This window comes from Choristoneura fumiferana, chromosome 27 (genome assembly GCF_025370935.1).
Source record: "Choristoneura fumiferana chromosome 27, NRCan_CFum_1, whole genome shotgun sequence".
Classification (NCBI taxonomy): domain Eukaryota; kingdom Metazoa; phylum Arthropoda; class Insecta; order Lepidoptera; family Tortricidae; genus Choristoneura; species Choristoneura fumiferana.
Window position 1 is genome coordinate 5720974 of NC_133498.1, and position 22116 is coordinate 5743089.

Sequence of the window (22116 nt, forward strand, 5' to 3'; positions counted from 1 at the left end):
GCCTCCCCCTTAGAACGCCACATTGAACGACAACTCGCCACTTGCATCCACCGGTTTCCCGCTACTCTCACGATGTCGTCAGTCCACCTGGTGGGAGGCCTGCCAACGCTTCGTCTTCCGGTTCGTGGTCGCCACTCGAGGACTTTTTCCCCCCAACGGTTATCTGTTCTTCGAGCGATGTGGCCTGCCCATTGCCACTTCAATTTGCATATCTTTCCAGCTATGTCAGTGACTTTAGTTCTTGTCCGAATTTCCGTTCTTATACCGCTAGTAATAAATTAAATATCGTTTTCAGATCAAAATGAGCATCATTTTGAAGACCAGTTTTGTGAGTATCACTCAATATAAAATTTCAACCACAAAACGTTTCATAATACTACTACACTATGCTAGAAATTTTTTTTATAATATACATTTAGCGATCGCTCTGAAGCGATAAGGCCGCCTATTGCTTACCTTAGAAAACTCTATGTATATACTTGTGTTTTCTATACTGCTTACTGTGTTGGTGTGCAATAAAGAGTTATTGTATTGTATTGTATATTTCTAGTTTGAACCCACTCACAGTCATCTTCAGATCATCTTCTCATTTCGTGATCTTCCACGTTTCCTCTGCCCCCATCTTATATAGCACCTATATACCAACTACATATGAGAAATTGTTTTTTAATGAAAAAAGGGCTAAAATAAACCGGCAACGTGAAATATTACGATAAAATAAACACAATAATCAGTCCACAAAAGTAAATATGTATATTTTGTAAATGCAAAGACAAGTCTGGATCATAATAAATATCCATATAAAATATATTTAACTACATTACTTATTACAGTTAATAATCTAATCTAATTTAAGATTCATATCAATATTTGCCACTGTTTACAATTTGAAAAGTGGGTTATAATGGTCCCTATAAAGTATTCAAGTCCATTCAATATACAGGATGGCTCATTTAGAAATCAGTATGGGAAAGTCTGAAGCTATACGATATACGAAGATCTGTTTATCATTCATCGAACCGAACTCGGGAATCGAACCAAGACATTTTGAAAAATAAATAAAACATACATTATTAAAGAATATGAAAACAATGCATTTTATTTATTCTAGATATCGTTTTATAGTAACATTTATTGCTTATGACCTACACTATCGATATCCAAATAGAAATAATGTAAATGAACTAAAATAATTTCCTTGCTCACCGCGACCTTACGATAGCTAAGCTTATGCAAAATATCCACCACCACACCACACTACACTGACACTGACTGGTTTGTGTGATTTGTGTGTGTTCTTACAGTGTGGAGGTGGAGGAACTGCATGAACACGCATATTTTGCATAAGCTTAGCTATCGTAAGGTCGCGGGTGAGCAAGGAAATTTTTTAGTTCATTGATATGGACCTCCGCAAAGTAACGCCCGATTCAATAAATTAGAAATAATGTATTTTTTTTTTCAAAACGACCTGTGGCCGTATGGCCTAACGTTTCTGGCGCTGGCGATCGCGATCGCAATCAAATGACAGATTTCGCATACAAAAACTGTCATTTGATTGCGATTGCGAGCGTCAGAAACGTTAGACAATACGGCCTCTGGTTTGATTCCCGTACTGAGAACAAGTTTTTTTTAAATGTATGAATGCAGTTTTTCTTGTTATTAAAATCGACGACATGGTTACTAAGAACAGATCTTCGTATGACTTATAGTTTCAGACTTTCCCCTACTGGCCGATCTAAATCGGCCACCCTGTATAGTAAGTTTTGTACTACATTGTATACTTTTTAATATTTCCTTATTTAGTCGTAAAGACTTCGCTAAAAATATTAAAATTTGTTTATAATTATGACATTGCAATATCTTTTTTAACTGACTTCAATAAAAAAGAGGTTCTATGTTTAGTATGTGTTACGATACATCTACTTTGAGACTCAAAACGCAATTAGAACGAAGGAACACAATTTAATACTGAATTTTGATAAATTTCACAAGTTTTTTTTTATAGTGTAGATAAAGCCATTGTAGAATGGCACCATTAAAACAAGATACAGCACAGCAGTATAATATATGCGCGTTGCTATCATTGTATTTACAAATGGCCAACACTGGACTGGACAGGCTAAAAAAAAACTGTATGGAACAGCGCCATCTATCGTAAATAATGTAAAACTAGTATTAGTATTATTTTATTAACCACGAATAAATAACAAGTCAGGAAGCGTAACTGAAAAAATTCCACACAAAAAGTGGCCATAATGTAAGCTAAAACGACTAATAATTCAAATACGAATCAATTTTACGGTTGCAAATAGACGTGCTTGTTGATTGGTTAAAATTCAGAAAGAATGCAGGGATTGGTTTGCGCGCATGATGCAACGTCAGATGACTGCTATTTTTGTATTTAGGAGATGACCTGCCCAGCCCACCTATCTTCTTAAGTTAGTCTTACAACTTACGAGACATCATTCATTCATTTTTATTGTAAAAAAAAGAAGTATAAGAATTTGTTTTCATACAAAACCATCAAATAATTTTTGGTCACATAACTAGAATTAACGTGAATAGACTAAAAGTGCATGCATATTATTTTACTACTGTACCATCACTTGTTAAATACGGTATTTGACAACTTCTGAATTTGCCATATCTTAATATTATTATGAAAATAAGGATAAATCGGTTGAAAATTGGGTTCACAGCGATTTTTTGAAAAAACTCTTTCTCAAAACGCTTTTCTCTATGCAGCAAGTACGGCGCTACTGGCGTGTCACGTCACATGCCAGTATGTCTTTCTCTGTCCAATATTGAATTTCAAACCTTTATAACTTTGTTATTTGTAAAGGTAGCTTAAATTTGTTTCTCTATACGATAACATGCATTGTGTAGTTTTAATTTATAAAACACATACAAAATAGTCAAATACCGTATTATCTCTAATTTAATATTTTCTACGTGTATATTTAATTACTAACCTAATATAATCACTTAAACTTAAATATAACACAATTACATGAGTATTAAGAGATTCTTACATTTGTTTCAATGACATTAAAGTATATTCTAACCTAAAGTGTAAAGTATAATGGAAGTTTATATTCAGTCTGTATTACACAATATAAAAAATGCCGCAAAAACATTTTTTTCTCGAAAATGGTATGAAATGTTGCATTACGTCATCAAAAACGTCATAGAAAGTAACGCATCCTGGAGACTAGCTGCTAGTGTCCAGGAAGTAATCTCGAACTGTCCAGAAAGTAAGTATGAAATTGACTTCCTGGACAGTAACGGGTCCTTTAAACATTTGGAAGCCGTCACAAACACACGCGCGGGCCGAGCGGCAGTGTTGGGTTATTTAAGTTTATTAACTAGTATTTGAAATGGGTCCATGTCATGATTATCATCATCACCATCATCACCTTCACTACCAACCATCATCATCACCATCACTAACAATCATCATCACCATCAATCATCATCACTATCATCATCATCACATCACAATCACCGTCATTTAACTATCACCATCATCATCATTTTTGAGAAAAGCACTATACAAGCATCCTGGCCTCGTATCATTGACGGCCTCACCTCTGGCGGTTCGGCCATCAAACTTCTACTCGTCCAGGATGGCTTACTTACTGGACTCTGCAGTAATGTACTATTACGTCATATTTTTTATTGTTATTTGTTGTAGCGGCCACAGCAAATACACTGTTAAGGACTACCCATTACACCTTATCATACCATGAGCGTAATAGGAACGTCTCAGGCAAAAATATATTCTTTGTATCGAAAAATATAAGACTATGGCCACTAGCACGTTCCGTAAGCAACCGTCGCCGTCACGTGCCATGTATGCGCTTGACATTCCGTTCCTGACACGTTCCTAGTACGGTCATGGCATGATTCGGTTAGTATGTAGTCCTTAAATTCCACGTGTATTTTACACTTTTTTTTTATTCGACTGGATGGCAAACGAGCCAGTGATAAGATTTAATATAAGTTTTTGGTAAAAAAATATTTAATACCAAATTTCAAGTCGATGCCATTAACCGGTGAAGAGTTCCGTCTTGCGGAGACAGTCCTGGCTGGATTACCAGGATGTCACTACTAAAGTATTGTATTGTCACGCAATTTACATAAGTATGCCAAATTTAAAGTCAATCCGACTACTGAAAGTTGGTCGAATTCAACTTGCAAGATTTGACTACGGACACACAGACAGACAACAGAGCGGGTGAAACTAAATAGAAACTTGTAAAAAGATATAAGCCTGTGACAGACAGACGAACAACAAGTTCAATTACGATGGTAACCCTTGGGTACGGACCCTAAAAGGCACAGTCAAAAAATCGGATATCAAAAGCCAAGATGTTATGACAACGTCCTGATAATGGGTGTGGCCTACACTCAAGAGGCTTGATAGATCAATTTACCAGAATCGTAATTTTGTAGTAGCAAAATTTAAATTCGCATGTTTTCCCATTATGCTTTTTTACTTAATAATTTTGATTTTAAAAAAAACGCTACTGTGAAAATCAGCTTCAGTAAAAAACCATTACTGGGGAAAAAGGCATTCGAGAAAAAATGCGAACGGAAATAACGATTCTGGGAAATTGAGCAAACAAACCCCAAGGTACTAAGTGTAAAGACAATGTATGTCCTCGACTAGGCCTTACTCCTTTTGTACCTATCAAGCCAGGCAGATCAGCTGTTTGCCTTCGTCCATTTGGAATTGCACCTTGTCAGAGTTTGCCGCTCTGTCCGCACTTTTGGAGAGGGCGCTTGCGAGAAATATCTGGGCTACCCCTGTTGCTGTTACAAAGAGGGACCATCCTGTAAAACAAAATGGCGGGTTTTAGGGGGTATAGGCGATAACGACCCGGCCTGGATTGCCACAATTAGGATGCACCCAAAAAAACCCTATTAATAGTTTTTATTTTATTTTTGGAAAGAATAGGACATTTTAAGATACCATTTTCATTGATTTTAAATTTGGATGAGTATTTAATTTTTTTCATTTTTTTTTACGAAATACGCTGTATGACGTCACAGTCACAGTGAGACAGCCACGTTCCATTGCCTAGAAAAAATCAGGTCGTACATAACATAATCTGTGGCATTACAATTTGACAATAATTCAAGCACGGCTTAGGGTCCTAAATGAACCATGACAAATAGTGTTATTTATCTCTCTTCTTTTAGCTTCGATTATTCCTGTTTATTTAATGGTGTGATAGTAAATAGATATTTTTTATTACCTGATATTTCAATTATTTTGTATTTACTTGTAACATAGTAATTTAATAATTTAATTTGTAAAAATACATTGGAAATACTCATATACATTTCGGACTTTACGATAAATGACAACTGTTTAAGGCCGGGTGCGCATCATGTGATTAAAGTTCTAGCTTTATCACTCTTTGCTATTATAAGCAGGACAGGAACATTTCAAATTGTCAATTTGCTAACTTTGTGACGGGACACTGCAGGGGTCAAATGAGGGTAATTACTTAAATTTTGTTTATTTAATTCAGTTTATCACATTTTTGGAATCTTATTTCTGAAAACGCTTCACAAAGCCTATTTCTCCAAATGGTTTTCGATTTATTATATGTTGTCAAAAATTGGGACATCCCAATTACAAAGAGGGACCATCCTGTAAAACAAAAGTTGTTTTTTAATGTAATTTTTAATACAAGATTTTTTTGCTGGCTGTACATTTTGTTGACTGTACTTCAATGCAAAATGACGGCAATGCCATAAGGAAAGGTAATGATTTTAGCAGTCTATGTATGTTTATATTCACGTATGTCTCACTAACCTAACTTAAGCTAACTTAATTTGTTCTATAAAAGCATAAGAAAATACACCGAGAAAAAAAATCGGTTTCGGAAAAAAATCCGTCTATCCCACTAGTCCCATTGAGTTGTCCCATGGATGGGTCACCGTGAGGGTCGGGAAATGAAACATTTGGCAAACAATAATTCTGCGAAAAGGCAGAACCCGACATTAAAAGTCACTGTATTGTATTATATGCATGCACTAGATTTGTAAGTAATTGAGATGGTTTACCAATGGAGCAGTCTCCTGGCAAGTAGGGCTCGGAGTTTTCTCCGCAGAGCTTCCGGACGCGAGTAGAGCCCCAACCCCAGGGGTACAGGAGGAGCCCTAGCACTCCGAACAAGCCTGGAACAGTTAAGAACAACATAAAGTTTTTTTTTCTTTTTTTTATCACTTTCCGTCGCAAGACTAAAGCAACCGAGAGGGCCTGGACGTGGAATTCTGCGAGCGGCCAAATACGAATAGATAGAGACGACCTCTACATACAAGGTGTCAAAAAATCCTGTACCTACTTACTATAATTTAACTCACATTAAGGGGCTGTTTCACCATCAATTGATTAGTGTTAACTGACGGTTAAATGTGATGCCGTCTTCTATTTGTTTGTTCGAATAGACGGAGACGCATCACATTTAACCGTCACTTAAGACTAATCAATGTATGGTGAAACAGCCCCTAAGGCTCCGTTTCCACCAGATACGCGAGGAATGTGTGTTTTCATTAACCTGATTTCATGTTATATTATTTAAGTGTTATAATAGGTAATACATAAATAATAATATTGTTAGTAAATACCTAAGAAAAAATAAACGTAAGTTTAAAATAAGCTGGTTTTATTTGCAATTTGCAATCTCTCTCAGGCCAAGTACCTGTAGGTAGCGAATTTTCAATAGGAAAGAAGGAATCATAACAATAAATTCATCAAAAGAACAAAAAGAAGACCAAATCATTCGCCACGTATCATACTTTCGGGGTCCATTTTTGGAGCTTTTTTAAGGTTCCGTACCTCAAAAGGAAAAACGGCACCATTATAGGATCACTCGTGTATCTGTGTCTGTCCGTCCGTCTGTCATAGCCAATTTGCTCCGAAACTACTAGACCGATTGAATTGAAATTTGGTTCACCTATGTAAATTTTAAACACGGGGGCCAGTTTTTGGGGTAAATAAAAAAAAATCTATGTATAAACTATATCGTGTGACATATCAAATGAAAGGGTATATTATGAAAATCTCAAATATATATTTTTCATTATTTTAAATTAATCCGTTTTGAAGTTATTTAAGAAAATAGGTGAAAATTGACCATTTCCCTGCCCCTTATCTCCTAAAAGCCCAGTAGGGCCTAAAATTTAAAAAAAAAATACAGAAAATAGGTCCATACCTATAGATTACAGGAAAACATATGAGAATCTAATGGTATTTAAAGTAACACCGTTTAACCAGTATGAATATTTATATTTCGCTGAATGGCCAAATGAATTAAATTTAAAAAATTGCATAGCAACGGTAAATGAAAGAGTTTAGAAATAAATTATACCTTTTTATAAAGAAAATATTCTATTCTTTACTTCTGTAATGTCTTGGCGATAAAGGGTGAAGTTTTTGAGAAAACTAACCTGTTAGCAGAAAAAATCTATCAATTATAAAAAAAGTTAGTATTTGATATCATATTGCGCTGAAACTATAAGTGATATCGCTTTTAAATGTACAAAAGGTTTATAGTAAATTTATTAAGGATTATTTCGTTCCTACACACTTTTTATGTACTTATCGTGTACGGTTTTCTTTCAAAATGGAAAATACCGCGGTCCGGGACATATTCGAGGGCGCGGGGGGTGAAGCTCGCCCCGGAGGGGGGAGAGCGGATAAAATTTAACTTTGCTCTATAACCTACATATCCTCATAGATACAAGTCTTGCATTAATTTTGCCAAATTTTCAGCTAATTGTACTGAACTAATAGACCTCTTCCATGGCGCGCCACAACACTCCGTCTTCAGCCCCTCGCATCCATCCGCCGCCAGCGACCCTCTTAAGGTCCGTCCACCGTGCCTCAGGACGCCCTACACTACGTTTACCCGCACTTGGTCATTTTTAATTGTACCCCCCATCACTAATGTAATAAATAAGTCCCGTTTATGGTTTAAATGTGAGTGTGAATCACGAATGTTTAATACATTAGACTCTAGCATATATTAGCATAGCATAAAAAAAAGTTGTCTCTCACCTCCTAAAGCCTGAGTAGCTCCCGCCAGAGAAATGACGCTTTTCTTAAAAACCGATTGAACACAGCACGCCATAACACCAGCTAGCACGGTCGAGAATTGTATAGCAGCACCTAATGAAGGCAAAGAAAGGCGAAATTTATTGAATCAGGCGTTACTAAGAATACATTTCTTGCATAAACGCAGGTATCATACGGTCGCGGGTAAGCAATAGTATATTTTTTATCGAGGGACTAAAATAAGCCAATATACATATACCCGAGGTGGTTAGCCACCAGAGCTTTAGCGAGGATGTCTATTTATCCGAGGGTTTACATTGACTTTTAGTCTCGAGGTGAAAACTCTATTTTTCACTTCGATTGCGAGAAAAAAATAGTCATTAATCGTTTATGATTTGCGCTCTACAACAATTTCAAAGTTTTTGCGATTCCAACCAAACACAGATATAACAAAATCGCATCGGCGATATGGTCCATACACAAACTGGAATAAATAAAATGGCACCATCTTCTATGCGGAAAAAGAATAGAACTAAGTACTGGCTGTTTGAGTTTATCTAAGTCACTCGAAGTAAAAAAAAAAAAAAAAAACTTTTACTCCCTAGGGACTAAAGTACTCACTTTACTCCCGCCTCGTAAGGCTATATTGACCTTCTTTTAGAACATGAGAAGTGAAAAGTAATTATTTGTTCATAGAAAGGCGATTAAAAAAAAATCTCAAACCATTTATTTGTGTCATAGCCAGGAATCGGACGGATTAGGGCCCATGCTAGCTGCAGGGCTACTACGAAACTCGAAACTCGAAGTTCGTATCGTACCGTCCCTCTCGCTCTCGTATTAAATAGTGTAAGTGTCAGAGGGACCGCACGACACGAACTTCGAGTTTCGTATTAGTAGCCCTGCTGGTGCGGGTGCACTGCGCGGGCGCACGCGGGTGCAGGTACATACATCCGTCGCACGCGCCGCGCGCAGTTAGCGCTGCTCATACTATTGTTCAACAGGCGGCCACCCTCACCGCGCAAACCAAGTCAACTAGCGTAGGGCCTAACCCCCTTATTTATAAACGACAATCAAACCTATTTCAGTTAAAATGCCGCTAAAATTCGTTTGTCCTTATCTGTCACTTCGACATTTGTATTTGTTAGAAAGGGACAAAGCATTTGTTAGTTAACATAGGCTTGTTAAGTTTTATGAATAAGGGGGTAAGACTTTTGGCGGCTGTAAGGCGAGAAGTTACACAAACTTACATAGAGACAAGAAGAATAGAGCTGCCTTCCATGGTGTGGGGTAGAAGTTAGAGTCAGTAGCGAAGCCGTAGAATGAGAACGAGCCACAGTCGTTGGAGTAATCGCGAATGCGGATACATCTGAAACAGGTCAAAGTCGATATTATTTTTTTGTTAAAAAATCCATTTTTAATACAAGCTTTTTTGCTGACTGTCATCCAAATTACATTACCACCAAATTTCAAGTCAATGCCATTAACCGTCGAGGAGTTCCATCACCAGGATATCACTGCCTACCAGATTCACATAAGTATGCCAAATTTCAAGTCAATTCGACCACTGGAAGTAGGCCAAATTCATCTTGCTAGATTTGACCCGCAAAACTATATTTAACTTGCAAATCCAAGGGAAATTAAATGGGAGTCCTCGAGCGACCATGAACCAGAAGACCAAGCATTGGCAGGCCTCCCACTAGGTGGATTGACGACATCGTGAGCGTAGCGGGAAACCCGTGGATGCAGGTGCCGAACTGTCGTTCATTGTGGCGTTTTAAGGGGAACGCCTTCAGCAGTGGACGTCTTTCGGCTGATGATGATTACGACCTCAGAAAGTAGTGGCCCTGTGCCCCTAGACTTCAAAAATTTGCCCGCCTAGAAAAACTGTTGTCCAGCCTCGAAATAGAGTATGTTTAGTATACTAATACCTATGCACAAATATTTCAAGTACTTATCACTTCACAACTTAAATCAATTTCCAAAAGTGCTAACCAATTTAATAAGACCTGATAAATACATAAATGAATAATGTAGTGGTGGTGTGAAGTGCGTAAAAGAGTATAATGTTCATAAACGCATTGTTAGCATTGAAGTTAACAGACTCAAAAAATATTGCTTAAGCTGGCTCCACATGTTGGCCTGAAGCGGGATGCGGTTATACCATGGAATGAGATGTATATTATTTATCCAATGTATCCATCTCATTCCACCTTATAACTACGTCCTGCTAGGGGCCAACATTGAAGCTAATGTGTGGAGCCCACCTTAGGAATTAGTGTTTTCATTGAATGGTAAGGTCCAGCCCCATTCCACGGTATCATATCATAACCGTATTAGCGATGAGTCAGGCAAAAATATATTCTTTGTATCGAAAAGTATGAGACTATGGCCACTAGCACGTTCCGTAACCAACCGTCGCCATCGCGTGCCATGTATCCGCTTGACATTCTTATTCTTATTCTTAAATCTGATGACAATACAATAATCTGGTAGTAACATCCTGGTAGTCCAGCCAGGATCGTCTCCTCAGAACGTAACTCCTTAATGGTTAATGGCATTATTGACTTGAAATTTGGTACAGAAATGTAGTTTGGATGACAATGCAAGTACAGTCAGCAAAAAAGCCTGTATTCAAAATGTAATTTTTAACAATGGATGATTTCTATAGCACACAACAACAAACAATAGCATATGCAAAATAACAAACTAAATAGGTCTAACATGCTTAACTGTCTGCCATTTCCCTACAGTAAAAAAAAAAGTTTAAATGCGTCTCATATTGTTGTCAGTGTACCGTTCATAACATATGTTATTTGTTTTAGGCTTCCTGTTTTTTCCTATCCCAAAATCAAAGTTATATAATAAATAAAATAAACCAAACAGTCTCCTCATAATGTGTTTTTGTAATGTCTTTACTCTACATCAACTTTGGCAAAATACATCTTACTGAAACAGCAATGGTGAAAGCCATAAATAAAAAGTCTACAAATATAGCTGTTTGTATTCTTCCAATGTAGTTTTGGGAATTGCCATAAAATTTTCGTAAAACCCTTGAAATTTACACGCAGGCAACTGCTATAGAACAACAAATGTGTCTGAACATGCTCACAGACCGACACAATGAACAATCATATTATTAACATCAGCAACCTAATGTGTTAAGTGGCATTAGCATAAAAAATAACCATTGGATGACGGTGGAAAATCTTTGAAAGGGGCTTTGAGAGCCAAAGAAGTGCCTCATCATTAGTACAGGACTATGAACTTAAGTGAATCAGGACCTGGCCATAGGGCACTACAAAGTGCAAAATTCAAACATTGTATCTTGCCGTCTTGCTGACGCTTATATTATTTAATATTAGAGTAAGAGGGACGGTAAGAGAGAGAGATAGAGAGTCATTTATTTACACATATTCAATACACAGAAAAACATGTTAGGAAGAAATAATTTTAAAAAAAAACATTGAATAGTATAAATTGGGGCCCACTCAGCATAATGTTGCGGCAAGCCACAACGCTGTTTTTCAGTGGAACCCATTGAAACTAAACACACAAACAATGCATACTTCGATTTCCAAATTTCGTAGTAGCCCCTCAGTGTACATTTAGGCACCTGAGCTTGGCAAATATCACACCCTCCATTAACCTAGGGCTATTTGTTGATCATATTTTGCTTGTTACCCGTAATGCTACCTTTCTAGTAGTGATGAAGAAATTTTAGGAAATGAGATGAATCAATTCTAAAATTAATGTGTGGTCTACATGAACACCAAATTAATTCAATAACTTACACATTTTTCGCTAATTTAAACATGCCAGTTAAAAAAAGGAGTTCGAAGAATATCAGAGTTAAAAATAGCCAAGGAAGTTGGTTTTGGTATAAATACTTACCTATTGTAAATACCGACGCTGGGAACAAAGAAACCTGTGATATTATTCTCATTTAGCACCACAGGCTGCCCTAATAACCACTTTGGTGTCATTATACCGGAAAGAATTAGCATAAAAGCTACCAAACTTAGCAAAAGCCAAGCTAAACTGCGCCCTGTTATAATAACGTAGCACATTTTGCTGAATTTAACGTTCTAAGCAAAGTTTTAACTTATTTTTAAATAGACACAAACAAAAGTTAGTTATTATGGGCAACAACAACAAGTACTATTATCTAGCGAAAGTAGCGAAACGCGAACGAAACTACAAAACAAACTAACTAAACTTATAAGAAACTTGAGTTGAGCACGAATGAAATTGAATGAAATGAATGAATTGAATGAATGAAAATGAATGCTAATAAAATGATGTTTGATTGATCAGTCAGATCAAAGCAAAGCTCAGCAGGGCTACTACAAAACTCGAAACTCGAAGTTCGTGTCGTGCGGTCCCTCTCGCTCTCGTATTAAATAGTATAAGTGTCCAGAGGGACCGCACGACACGAACTTCGAGTTTCGAGTTTCGTAGTATGACAGATGAAAGGTAGTGCTGCCATTGTCAAATATGTAGTAAATATTTTTTATGTGAAAATAATGTGCGGTTTAATGAAAATGTCCCCATCATAAAGAAAACCAATATGAATATAAAAAAAAAGAAAAACAAGCTGTATTTATTATAAATTATATGATAATTATAAGCCACTTTCACTTTCCCAGAATATTATTGAACGCACCTGGTACGACTGCGACAGACGGCGTCATCTAGCGGAAAATAAACAAAACGCAAAATTTTGTTCCTCTCCCTCGTCTTGTTTCTTTTTCTTTACGTGTGTGAAATGGTCAATCGAAAGGCCTATTTTAACTTTATTTGCAATATTCAATCATCTATCAATTAATGCATAAATATTTATAGTTATATAAACCTCGCATTTAATTGTAGTTAGTGGTGTGTGCTAGATCTGAAGTGAAGTGAAATGTGGTCGATGACAGTGTAAAACTGGGTGCTAATGTAAGTATTAACTGACCAAGTTAACATTCACATCTATCCATACCTTATGTATCCCGCCTACCTTATTAGACAGATATTTTGTTTAGTAGTATAATATCAGCTTGTCATTGTAATGTACAGATACTATTACTTTGTAAAAAGAAATCAGACGTATTTGTACAGTTATTTTAGTTTTAAGTCTTTGTTTTAGCCTAATCTTTAGTGTATATTCGTAGTGCCATGTTATACTTCGGCATACAAAGAAGCAAAGTCGCTCCCAATATAGGTAAGGAAGACGTAAAAAACATGTTTTCATTCTCATCTTTGATTGCTAAATCTAGAATCCTTTGTGATGTATACTTTTACTTTTTGTCAGTAGCTTTGATTCAACGTTTCTTACCGATTTACAGTTATTTTAATGTAGGTAGATTGAGGCTGAATTTCATCCTGTTCATGTTCAAAAGCTGCTAACTTTTTTTTAATCAATTCCTTTCTAAGCCAAGACAATATGGTAAACAGCCTGTGCATTATGTATGTTCTTAAAAAAGTAATCCAACCAGATTCTTGTCCAGTGTAGCATACTGTTATGTTGTTGGAGTTAATATACTTTGTTATTTATATAACCTTTTTTTTTATTGTGCAACATTATTCATGATATTGCAATTTGCAAGAAGTTGCCTGTTAAAAATAATGGTAAAGACTATGTAATGTACATAAAAAAGGCCTAAATAATACCAAATATAATAAATTTCCATTTATGACTATGACTATTAAGTGAGTAAATTCTGATAGAAAGAAAGAAAGATTTATTTGATTCCATCAGTACCACCAACTTACAGTAATAAGACTAAAACTTTAAAATTAATAATAAGTACCTAATGTGGTGACACGACAGGACACCAAAAAGGCCTCCACAGCATGATAGCTGCTTTACAATACATAAAATGATGAAGTTCCAAACCACTGTCGCATTGATTTCTTTTAGGTAGTTTTTAGCAGCAAAGTGGCTAGATTTTTCTGTTTTTTCTTCATTTAGTATCATAATTTTAAAGTAAGAAATATTGGTAGGTATCTGTATATAAACATTTTGAGGGTAGTAGTAAAACATTGGATTCTTTATTAAAAATGAGAAAAATGTCAGACATCTAATTTGATTTTTTGGCTTACAATGTGTTCATAATTAATCATAATATTTTTCTCATGAGTAAACAACTGAATCATTTCACCTTGCCCAACTTAATAAAGCTTATTATTTATTAAGAAAATATTAAGAAAATACAAAATATCCATAGGACTAAAACTACTATTAAATTAAAATAACTAAAACTAAAACTTTAATTAAAAAAGAGAGGTGGGCCTCTTGGCATGGTGCCCATCACGCAGGCAGCATTCCCGCGTTGAACTGCGATTGAGATTCTTTGCGTGAGAAAGCTGCCGGCGCGAGGGTTGCCTGTTGCCTCCCTTAACTGAGAACTGAAACTTCAGACATAATTGACAAGTTTTCATTTTTTTAACACCTGTAAATTACTACAGAAATCGAAAGAGTTTTGCCTCCTGAACATGGGAAAATATTTGTTATAGTTTATTTCTCCATATTTAAAAAAGTACAAAAAATTGAAACAATATCTCTGAATTTGCCAACACTACCACAGAATAGATACATTTCCTTTGCCTTTTTCACCAGAAAAAGGAGCTGTCATAATTTTGACAATGTCTACGCCAGATTTACATGATCTTTTTTTTAAAATAGAGACTAGACAAAAGTAATGGATCTATTGTGTGGTAGTTTTAGAGTTATGCCCTTTTAGAATAAGCACATCTTAAAAGAAATGTAATAAATTAATTAATAATTGTAGCGAAATTTTAAAAATATCAGCGGCTTTCTCTTTCCAACCAAACAGAATAAAGAGAACAAATCAAATTATAGTCTTAGAAATATGAAATCTTGTCAATTGAATTGTTTCTTAGCTGTGTGCAGGTTTCCTAAAAATGTTTTCCTATCCTGCTCTTGGTAAATTTCAAATTTCGCAATTTTACCAGTTAGGTTAGGTAGGTACCATTGATTGTCAAGAAGATATTAATATCTAAAACGCATGTTAATAATAATAATAATAATAATGTCATTTAATTCAGATTATTATCCATTAAATAAAAATAATGAAAAAACAAAAAATAATGAATGACTAAGTCTATCATCCCAGGTTTAAGGAGCAACCACACTGTTGCTGAAAATACGAAGATGGCACGGAATCGAAATGACGTGCCGTAAACGTAACGATTTTACAGCATACTCTCCACGCAAAGTCGTGAAGTTTGCGGCACGTTACTGCGACTCCGTGCGGACAACAAAAAAATAAGTTTTTTTTTCTTTGTTTCAGCAAAACCCAGTGAAGAAAACCCTGCAAATTACGTTATTATAAATAACAATTAAAACCTGTGATCTCGTTTGTGTGACTAGCGTAGTCGTTTATCGGACTAGCGTAACAATTTATGCGGCTAGCATAGTCATTTTATGTGACTAGCGTTACAATCGCGACTAGCCTAGTCTGTTTATGTGACTAGCTTAACAATTTATGCGACTAGCATTGTCATTTAATGTGGCTAGCGTATTTTTATACTTGGATGCGTCGGTGTTAGTGCAATTACGTTGTATGTTTGCTTGTTGGTTTATGTGAGTGACGATGAGTTCTATAAGTATGAGACCGCCGCCGCCCTTGAAGCAAATCGACCTGGATCAGGTAAGATACATACATACAGTCATATTTACAATCCACAGGCCTTATTGTCTAACAAGCTTGTATTCAAGTTTTTTTTCACCATTTCTTTCTGCCATGCAGTATGAAACGAGGATAAAAAGAGTTGGTGGATACCCTCACGAGCACAGTACAAAAAAGGAGCAGTACACCGTCTTCATACAAACGGCCGGCACGCGAGTTATACCTACGCGCCACGAATTGTCAGCATACCTCGGCAACCATAAGTCGCGAGTGCTCCGCGGCTACGTACGGTCGGCGCGGGACTTACGCGCATTTATTACGAACCTAATTATGTCACGTCGATATAAACAGTATTTTTCGGTGTACGGATGTTTAAATTCATCTAATATGATATCCCATCCCATCCCAGCCTATATACGTCCCACTGCTGGGCACAGGCCTCCTCTCAGAACAAGAGGGCTTGGGCCATAGTTCCCACGCGGGCCCAGTGCGGATTGGGAACTTCACACGCACCATTGAATTGCTTCGCAGGTTTGTGCAGGTTTCCTCACGATGTTTTCCTTCACCGAAAAGCTTGTGGTAAATTTCAAATGTAATTCCGCACATGAATTTCGAAAAACTCAGAGGTGCGAGCCGGGATTTGAATCCACGACCCTCTGCTTGAGAGGCGATAGGTCAAACCACTAGGCCACCACGGCTTAATGATATAATAAAAACGTATCTAATGAAGTTATTTATCCAAATGCGAATTTTTTAAAGTCTTAAATTCAACAATAAAGCTTTTCGTACATCCCCGAAGAGGCGCAAATACTCATTTTCATGTGTTTTATGTACAGTAAAGAGTTTTACAATACAATACAAAACAAAATACGTTTTTTGGTTTACTAAAATAACGAAAAATGCATTTTTGTTAAACACTACTTAGTCCATGCGTTCTGTAATTTCCTGAAGCTCCTAATCCTAACCCTTTTTTAAATTTCATGTGACGTTATCAAACCAAATACATAACTGAAGAGTGACAGATGGTAGAGTAGGCAGCCCTATCGCGCGTTTGTGTACCGAGCCGGCGTGGGTAATTATACCAAGGACGCTGCCGAGACGGAATACTGCTCCTTTTTTCTACTGTGTCACGAGTGCCAGAGGGCTACTACGAAATTCTAAAATCCAAGTTCGTAGGTATCCTGCCGTCCCTCTCACACTCGTGTTAACTACACGAAACGAAGTTCGCATTTTGCACTTCGTGGGGGTATGTATTATAAGACCGACAAATCATAATACCTGCAGTTGAAATCACGACAGAATACCGAAAGTACAAAATACCGAAAGTGAAAAAAAATTTGATATGTGCGAGCGAGCGAAGCGAGCGAGCAAGACGGTTCGGGGCAAAAGCGACTTGGATAGGTTAGGTTCAGAAGGCTAAGGCGGGAGCGAAGCGGAGCGTAGCTCCCGCCTTAGCCTTCGATGTTAGGTTTTTTTTTATAGCAGCCCGGATAATATTGCTTCACAAATGATCTTTGCTGTTGAATCTTATCCAACCTACTTTCTTAGTGGCAGTTAAGTATCTTGCCTGCTATAAAAAAAACCTAACATCGAAGGCTAAAGCCTTCTGAACCTAACCTATCCGAGTCGCTTCTGCTCCAAATCGTCTTGCTCGCTCGCTCGCACAAATCTTTTCCTGCTATATTTGTTTCATCTTTGGTATAGCGGCAGTTTCGGTATTTTGATTTTCGATATATTGATTGTCGATTATTTTACTTGTAGTGATTATGATCTTCGGGATTGTAGTCTTCGGGTTTTAGGCTGCCGGTCAAATGTACTTTCGGGATTTCAAACTTTCGGTCATATATCCATTCGACGTTTTAATATTCGGCCTTCCGTCCATAGGTCTTGTGAAATTCGGTCTTTCGTTTATCGGTATTATAATACATAATCCTTCGTGGTATAGGGGCAGAGAGTCGGACAATACGGTCAGACGGTCACTGGTCAGAGACACTTTATTAACGCGTTGCTGTATGCCTTCTGACAATTTTATACAAATGTTGAAACATGTAGTGACAGCAACAAGGTAAAAATAAAGTGTAAACTAGACATGTGCGCCGCGCCGCCGCGCCGCCGCCGCCGACGATTTTTCCACGCCGCCGCCGCCGATGAAATTGGTCGGCGTATAATCGGCGTGACGAAATTTTTATTAATTTTAAAGTAGCACCAACTTCTTAGCTAATTCGTTGCCAACTTGCCACATTTCAATACCATAGCTTAAAATTATATTCTTCCGCACCCATATTAGAAGGACCGTCTGATCTTCATGTTGGTTCGGAGTTCGGAGGCACTAAAGGTGGAATCGATCCAAAATGCGTATGTGACGCCGATATATATACGCACCGTCTCGGAAGAATATAGGATATTTGGCAGCACAGTTGCCATATAGATAGAAATTTTGGTGGTCACCTTAAGGTCATGTGAACAGAAGACCTCGGAACACAGCTTTCTAAATGCCGCTGCTGCAGCACTGATGCGGCTGTATAACTCAGCATCAAGATCACACTTAAGTGTAATAGTGCTCCCCAGATAGTGGAACTTATCTAACTGCTTCAACACATCCAACTCTAATCCCATCCAGCCATACCAATACTCTAATTTCATCCAGCTCTATGGTCAGTGTCTCGTGACCATGAATGTCCAAGGACATCACCTCGGTCTTTTTGACACTGAGCTTCAGGCCGAATTAACAGCAAACTTGGTCAAAGACTGACATCAGCTGTTGCAGATCTCCTGGGGAGTCTGCTACTCGTACAAAGCGCAAATCGTCTGCATACATGATCTCTGTGATCAATGGAAAGAAATGGAATCAGACTGCAAGTGTGAAAGTGGATGACGAACTGTCAAAACCCACCAGAATTGTGCGAGGGGTAAGACAGGGCTGTGTGTTGTCTTCGCTTTTATTCAATATTTACGCAGAGATCTTCAAGACCGCAACAGCTGACACTGAATCGGGTGGGGGTAATAATTAACGGCCAACATATTAACAATATCCGATATGCTGACCACACAGCGTTGATTTCCAATAGCCTGGAATCATTGCAGGAACTGCTGAATCGTGTGAATATCGCTAGCAATAACATGGCCTTAAAGATAAATGTCGCAAAAACAAAGTTTATGGTCATAAGCAAACATAATAAACCAACACTTTTCATTACGTATCAGACGGGAAGAGGTTGAACGGGTTACTCAGTTCAAGTACCTAGGTTGCTGGTTGAATGAACATGGTAATCACGTGCAGGACACCAGAGTTCGTATTGAGATGGCTCGATCGACGTTCTTCAAGATGAACAAGGAGCTGTGTGACAGAAACATGAGCCTCAAACTAAGAATGCGTTTAGTACGTTTCTATATATTCTCAGTGCTGCTATACGTAGTCGAATCATGGATCCATACGCAGTACACCATGAAGAAGTTGGAAGCCTTCGAAATGTGGATTTACCGCCGCATTCTAAAGATTTCCTGGTAACCAAAACGTAGCAGTATTGGAAAGAATGGGCAAGCACCTTGAGCTTCTAACGACCATCAAGTAAAGAAAGTTGTGTTACTTTGGGCATGTGATGAGAAACGCCAAGTACAGAGTTCTCCAGCTTTGGGGAAGATTGCCGGAAAGAGAAACGTGGGCAGGAGAAGAGACTCGTGGCTGAAGAATTTACGAGACTGGTTCAACTGCAGTACCACTTCCTTGTTTAGAGCAGCGGCCTCCAAAATCAGAATCGCCATGATGTTGTCCAACCTCCGATAGGTAAGGAATAGACTTTGGTATGAGCCTTAAGCCTGGCCAAATTGAAAGGACTGCCGTCTGTGCGGAAACGGATACGGACACCCTTGGAAACTTCCTATAAGACTTCTCCCACTACAACTGCAAAGTATAAGGCGAACAGTGTGGGTGCCAGAACACACCCTTGCTTAACTCCACAGGTGACGGAAAAAACTCTGACTGCTCGCCATCTACGAAGACGCAGCACTGCATGTCGTCATGCCATGCAGGAGCCTAAGAAGTCTTACAAACTGTTCCGTGAAACAGAGCTTCTTCATCACCAAACATTACCTATGATATAAAAGAGTATAAGAAACATTTTCGGACTTGAAATAATAGGACTTAAACAGTTTATATAAAAAAATGCATAATCTATGCCACGCCGATTTCACGCCGATCACGCCGCCGCCGCCGATCAAAAAACCATCGGACGCCGCCGCCGACAATTTTTCGATCGGCGCACATGTCTAGTGTAAACGTATTTGACGAAAGAAAAACTATGTGTCTAATTTTTCCTTAACTGATTGACTATACTTGAAAGGTTTAGGTAAGTAATTAACTAAATGTAAACAAACTTCAGCTGCCAGATATGGTAGATTCAAGGTTTTTATACATTTTACTTATCTATCATTGTAATAAAAACCAGACTAGTGTATTTCAATACAGAAATGTAAATGCTTAGATAGTTTACTGGGGGAATTTCAATATTTAAGACACCAATTGACGTTGTTTTGTTTACATTTAGTTAATTACCTAAAACCGTTCAAGTATTTTTTTATGTAATATGTTGTGTATGTATGGTCACCCGATGGAAAGCAATCACCGCTGCACCGTCGCCCATGGACACCCGTACCATAAATCGAATTACAGATGCATATGTATGCGGATTTTTGCAGGACACTAGCCCAGGGCTTCCCAAACTTATTTGTACTGTGACGTCCTTGGGACTTTTTACGACGCCTCAACCCAGCCCCCAAAAATACTTACCAATTTTAGTACTAACCCGGGCCAGTACTTAACAGGCTATCACAAAAACACTATTTGGACTAAACTAGATTTTGCCCGCGGCTTCGTTCGCGTGAAATTCGGCTATCGCGCGCTGTTCCCTCGGGAACTGTGCATTTTTCCGGTATAAAAAGTAGCATATGTCACTCTCTGGCCCATAATCTCTATTAAATATAATGACCCGGATAACTCACGTTTTGAATCGGCGCGCAGTGCGCGTGTTGCAGCAGCCGCTGAGTCGCGTTGCTCCGAAGACGATGGGCTACGGATTAGCCCGAAACATGTCGAGCTAACTCGATTTAAGACGTGAGTTATCCGGGTCATTATATTTAATATGAGTGAGTCTCACGGTAGTTTCATGTTCATAATCTCTATGCCAAAAATCAAGTCGATCCGTCGCTCCTTTTCGACGTGAAAGACGGACAATCACACACACTTTCTCATTTATAATATTAGTATGGATAAGAACGAAATCAAAATATGAGCATAATGAGAGATTGACACGCGACGCCCCTGGGACAATGTCGCGACGCACAGTTTGAGAAGCCCTGCACCAGCCTATTGTCCTAGATTTTTCTTCATGTTTTTACTATACCAAATGTATATTTAAATTCCATAATTTTGTGCAAACCTACAATTTACGTAGACGCCATTGTGATGGTGGCCCAGTTTCGCACAATGCCATCATCGGCATCGTTTCGTCATCAGAGCAACTGTTACGGTTACTATGCGCGTGCGCATCTAATAGCATTAGGATTGGATTTGCCGACATCTTTACTCGTCAGTGTCAAATGTTACCAGTGCCCTTAGTGTAAGTTTTCGGTTACAAAATACGTCTCGATCGCGTTCGCGTTATAATCTCTTTTTGTATGGAAACACGAACAACGCCTCTAGCGGAACGTTTGCGATGTTCGTGTTTCCATACAAATTGAGATTTTACGCGAACGCGATCGAGACGTATTTTGTAACCGAAAACTTACACTAGGGGTACAGTTTGTAACGTTTATAGGGTGCCGTAGCCAAAATGGCAAAATCCGAATTATAATTTCGCCATGTCTGTCTGTGCGCCCGTCCGCGGCTTAGCTTAGAGACTATCAGTGCTATAAAGTTATAATTTTGATTTGTTGTAAATGGGCATTTTCAAAAAAAAGAGTACCATTTTTTTTTTTACATTTTGGAAAAAATATGGTTTTCCTGCTCAGAATCGAAAGCACAATCGATTCCGATGGTTTAAAAAAATGTCCCAATGAAAAATTTCAGTTATGTGGCGTTTTTTTCATACACGCGGTATTGGGCGTCACAAAACAGACTGAAAAAAATTGTTTGAAAAAATTATGTGAAAACGCCCATATGTTGACAAAGCGATAAAATGAAATGTACGAAATATATATATACCTATATTTTTTTACCCAGGAAACTGCCCAAATTGACTTAATTATAAACAAGACATCTATACATCTTCGTTCGCTGAAAAAAATTACCAGTTTGGAAGTTAAAAATAAAAAAGTACATTTCTTTGAAAACGGTTATCAGCAGAGAAGCTTATGGTATTTTAATCCCTATCTCATTGATTTAAGAGTTATTTTTACTGACATACAAATAAGCAA

The 22116-nt window shown here is 37.7% G+C and overlaps 2 protein-coding genes across 3 annotated transcripts in view; one reads left to right on the plus strand and one right to left on the minus strand.

The window, feature by feature from the left end:
* Positions 1–4454: 4454 nt before the first annotated feature.
* Positions 4455–12418, minus strand: LOC141443481 (LHFPL tetraspan subfamily member 2a protein-like). The gene is made up of 5 exons (XM_074108801.1): positions 11963–12418; positions 9319–9437; positions 8075–8185; positions 6079–6192; positions 4455–4836 (listed from the first exon to the last, which is right to left on the minus strand). The coding sequence occupies exons 1-5, from the start codon at positions 12136–12138 to the stop codon at positions 4694–4696; spliced, it is 663 nt and encodes a 220-aa protein (XP_073964902.1). The 5' UTR covers positions 12139–12418; the 3' UTR covers positions 4455–4693.
* A 342-nt stretch (positions 12419–12760) lies between these two features.
* Cul1 (cullin 1) overlaps positions 12761–22116 on the plus strand; it is a 32728-nt gene continuing 23372 nt past the window's right edge. The window contains exons 1-2 of one of the 2 annotated variants that reach the window (XM_074108941.1): positions 12761–13009; positions 15367–15726. In XM_074108941.1, coding sequence (XP_073965042.1) covers positions 15670–15726 — 57 coding nt within the window. In that variant the 5' untranslated portion in view covers positions 12761–13009; positions 15367–15669. Of the gene's footprint in view, positions 13010–13085; positions 13275–15366; positions 15727–22116 lie in introns of those variants that run through there. The other variant, XM_074108943.1, reaches the window with a different exon arrangement.

Coding starts and splice junctions, on each gene's coding strand:
- LOC141443481 (XM_074108801.1), bottom strand. CDS start 12,138: ATGTGCTACGTTATTATAACAGGGCGCAGTTTAGCTTGGCTTTTGCTA. Junction 9,438..11,962: donor AGCGTCGGTATTTACAATAG/GTAAGTATTTAT, acceptor GACCTGTTTCAG/ATGTATCCGCATTCGCGATT. Junction 4,837..6,078: donor GCCAGGAGACTGCTCCATTG/GTAAACCATCTC, acceptor TTTGTTTTACAG/GATGGTCCCTCTTTGTAACA.